General features: G+C 39.9%; 1 protein-coding gene across 1 annotated transcript; it reads right to left on the reverse strand.

Moving 5' to 3' along the window:
- Positions 1–2,111: 2,111 nt before the first annotated feature.
- On the reverse strand, positions 2,112–4,055 carry LOC123255005 (polyunsaturated fatty acid lipoxygenase ALOX12-like; the record flags this gene model as incomplete). Its single annotated transcript, XM_044683878.1, has 4 exons — positions 2,112–2,765; positions 2,856–3,023; positions 3,134–3,234; positions 3,934–4,055. Coding segments are annotated over 4 exons (571 nt in total), but the record flags the coding sequence as incomplete, so codon positions are not given.
- Positions 4,056–4,261: the final 206 nt, after the last annotated feature.

The raw sequence follows: 4,261 nt of genomic DNA on the forward strand, positions 1-4,261 counted from the left end.
ACAAGCCCACCTAATGGATGGAGGGGAAATGGTGCCAGCCATTTCCATCTTTGATTTTGGTGGGATGTGGTATAGGCCAGGTTGTCTGTTGAGGGTGATAACATATTAAGAACTAGAAATCACACCTTCTCAACACTTCTCAAAGTTAAAATCCATGCTCCTAGTCAGGGTGCTTTTGTGGCTCAACCAAAATCTTAGGTATTTTCCTGAAAGTGGTTGAAACTTCCCATGATTCATTTAAATCAATTAGAGAATGTCACATAGCCTCCTAGGCTACACTGTTCCGTTCCCCCTCCTCCCAGCCCCTGAGGACATTTTTTGCATGCCCCACCACTATATCTAGCCAAACAAGCACTTTCTCCCTCAACTCTTTTCCTACCCTCTCCTTCCAGAAAAGCATCATGTGCCCACATTTGGAATTCTCTATTCAATTTATGCTCAGGGACTTATGGAAAAGTAAACCAGATTTGGAGATGGTACAGAGCAAGTCAAATGTAGCTGTAGTGGGAAGATGGACAGGTGATCAGAGTTCCATTCCTACCTTACTTTGTGGCTTTGGGTTATTTGGTTCACCTTATAAAAGAAAAATACTGGAAACAATCTGAGCAAAACTGATTTCATTGTGATTATGGAAATCACAGTCAGGGTCTCCAAGCAGCACCCAACAAGGTCTGAGATACTGAGCCTTATCACATAACAGGTATTTATGCTTTATGCAAAACACAGACTCATCAGTGAGCTACATCTTTCTTCCCTTGAAAGAAGGGCAATCATAATTTCATTTCCCTGAATTCAGTTCCTGCAGCTGTAATTCCCACTGAAAAAGGTTGAATCTTCTTTAAGAAGGTCAGATTTTTCTCTTTATTTTTTTTTCAGTGGGGCAGATTACGTACCCATTGTTCCATACATAAAAAGAAAGCCAAGGTTATTGTTCTGTGGCTAAATGAGGTATCAGAAATCCACAGCCTCAGGAATGTCTGGATATATTCTAAGATACTAAAGGTATATACAAAATCCCATTGGTAAAGGATATCTTGCCAACGTACTATTGGGGATTTCCATACTAGGATTATTGATTACTGATTCTCATACACAGTTATTCAATCTTAAATAACTGGGACTATTTTTTTTACTACTAAATCAGTAATTAAAACTTTTCACTAAAATGTTAAATATCTAATGGGATTGCACGCAGGGGTTATAAAACTACAGAGGTATAATACAATGAATATTGAAGCTGATTGAGGCTGCTTAATTAAGTTTTCCTTTACAATCTTTTGGAACTTCAGTTTTCTGATCTGTTGTTAGTAATGATAATATTTATAGTGTTCACAGGATTGTTTTGAAGAAAACATTTTATAAACTTTAAAGTCTTATATAAATGTGCATATTATTAAAGGAGCTTGCCTGTTGAACACATTAAAATGTTTATAGTTAATTGGAGAGTGAGGATGGTTTATTGGGAGAAGCAAGCTATACTTATATTTCAGAGTCCTGGATTTAAAACCTGCCTCTGATAATCAGCAAGTGACTTAAAATAAATTGCTTCGCTTCTAAGACTGTTTATGTAAGGATAAAATAAGGATTATAATACCTATATTATTTATCTCAGAATTATGACAGTCACATAAAAACTGTACATAAATTGTTCTGCAAATCTCAAAAATAGTACCTAAAAGTGAATAATTACTTATTATGGAAAGATAAAGACAAGATCTTACTGAAATATGTTAATTATGTTGTTACAAAATTGTCCTCCCCTCAGCCTCCCATTGAAACTTGAAAGAGATATATCTGGAAGATGAAGGGCAGACTACACACACAAACATGCACAGTGAGCCTGTAGAATGATGATGAAAAAAGAATAATGGAAGATGAAAGAAATGTGGCCATATTCATGGACATGGATGTCAGACTTCAATGGCTATTTGGAAAGTTACTTTAACCTTTTGGACAAGGGAAGATAACTGATTTCTCATATCAACTTTCTTGGTGTTTTAAAAAATAATCCTAGCCCTTGGCCTTATACCAGCATTGCAGTTATTTTGTTCCCTGAGCAACATAGGTTGAGATACCATATAGTATATAGAATTATGCATTTATTTATTGCAGATTTTGACAAAAGGGCAGGGATAGTAATGATACAAAAACAGCAAGGTGGTTTAGCTAAGAGAACTCTCAGTGCTGGGAGAAGGGGATGAGAACCTTCATATTTGGTTACCCTGGGAGCTTTCCCATTCTTGGGCAGAATGATTGGGGAGGGCTGCCTCTACTCCTACCCCAGGAGGAGAGTCAAAGGGAAGATTATTTCTTTTCAGGAAAAGAAGCACCAGAGAATGAGAAGCATGTAGGGGGAGTACCAAGAGAAGCGTTGCCAAGGAGCTGAATGTGAACTAATGACTCATGAGACCCTGGAGAGTGAAGTTAAGCATGATTTATACCTGAAGAAGAAAGACCCTCTCCTCATTAAGTGAGTGAAAAAAGGGCAAATAGGTTAGATGTGGGGACAGAACCTTCGACTTATGATTTTTGTATTGATAGACATGAGATTAAAAGGGCTAGGGTTTTCCAGCCAAATATTGTGTTTAAATGGTAATACTGTTTTCTATCCGGCCTGGCATAAGGTACTCATAGGGCAGGTCCAGGCCTTCATTACGGGCCACAATTTCCCTTTCCAGAATGTCTAAATCTTCCTGGAAACGGCTCAGCACAGCCTTGGGCTCAGGTCCTGAGAAGTATTCTTCCTTTAGATGGCCCAGAAGTATCTGAGGCAGAGAAGAAAGGCATCTTGGAGACAGGTTTGTAGACCCTCAGCTGCTAAATCCAGTCCCTTACCCTTGGACCTTGACTCTCACCCTATTTGGCTGGACCCGACTCAGAAGCCATGTCATAGCCATCTGGAGACAGGATTGATAGACTTTGGGCAGTGTGGCCATCACCATCTCTAATGTTACATCCTTTGTGGTTGGTGGGGGCTGCCGCATAGTGTCTGGAGCATTAGGAACCCAGGAATACCAGTCTTGCTGTTGGTGGGAAGAAAGACTGAAATCACTCAGGGATACAGGCATTTTAGCTCTTAGTTCCTTCCCCCAAACCCTCCAGCCTAAGAAAGAAATGTATCCGAGTGCCTCACCTGTCCCTGATTAACAGCTGAATGTTGGGCTGAGCTTGTGAAGATGCACATGGTGAGAAAGTGGCAGAGCTGAGCACTGGACTTAAATGATACAGGAAACCCTGGAAGGAAGAAGAGAGTGAAATTTGAAGCTGAAGATTCAGGAAGAAATAAGGGCTGTTGTCCTCAGGAGGTGGCCAAAATACTGGGATATGTGGACTTAGGAAAATTTTAATCTTAGCAGTCATATGATCAAATGTCTCATTTCTCTCATTTTTTTAGAGGAATTTAGAAGGGTAAATTACTTTCTCCATTCACAAGTCTTTTGTTCTGACCAGTTCCCATACATTGAAGTCAAGTTTAGATTTACACATGGATTGTATGAAGTGGCCTATAGTAGTTAGAATCAAAACCCTGAAGATGAGGAAGGAAAGGGAAGCCAATCTGAACAACTTAGTCTTTTGTTGGATGAAATGTCTTTCAACCCTTGAGTAGAGGTGATGAAGGGGGAGGATGGAGATCCCAAAATCTTTTATTGACAACAGAAACCTGCTGCCATTATACCTTATATGGTTCTTGATCCCTTGTGTTTGTGGGCTAGTTTGTTTCTGGCTCTGTGTTGTTTAACCATCTAGAATAAACATTCAGGATGTAGGGAAATGTAAAGGAGTTGGGGTCTGAGATCATCTTAGATGGCCCCTTGACTTGGAAATAGTTTCAGGAGAGTAGCAGAGCTCCAGGAGGGTTTTTAGAGAAGGCTCCAGGAATGGTTTAGAAGAAAGGGGAATGATTTTTCAGTACAGAAGATAATCATATCCTACCTCGATCCTGGGCTCCACCCAGCCCAATTTCAGTGATCTCTCTGCACCAGGCTTGTAGCTCAGGGTCACCTTGCACATCCTTGTCCCCTGAATAATGGAGATGGACTATTCCTTGCACATACCTGCTCCCCAAGAAAGAAAGGGATTAAGGAAGAGCATCTGAGGGAGAACAGACTTTACTCTCCCATAATCACAGAATCAAAGTTAGAAGGAAACTTTCATCCAAAACTGACCAAAAATTCTTTCTAAATCATGTCCAACAAGTTATGATTCTGGCTTCATTTGAGGGGGAAAGCTCTCTATGTGAAGCAGCTTTCTTTACCTCAAA

The sequence above is a fragment of the Gracilinanus agilis genome, unplaced genomic scaffold (genome assembly GCF_016433145.1).
Source record: "Gracilinanus agilis isolate LMUSP501 unplaced genomic scaffold, AgileGrace unplaced_scaffold37194, whole genome shotgun sequence".
NCBI classification, from domain to species: domain Eukaryota; kingdom Metazoa; phylum Chordata; class Mammalia; order Didelphimorphia; family Didelphidae; genus Gracilinanus; species Gracilinanus agilis.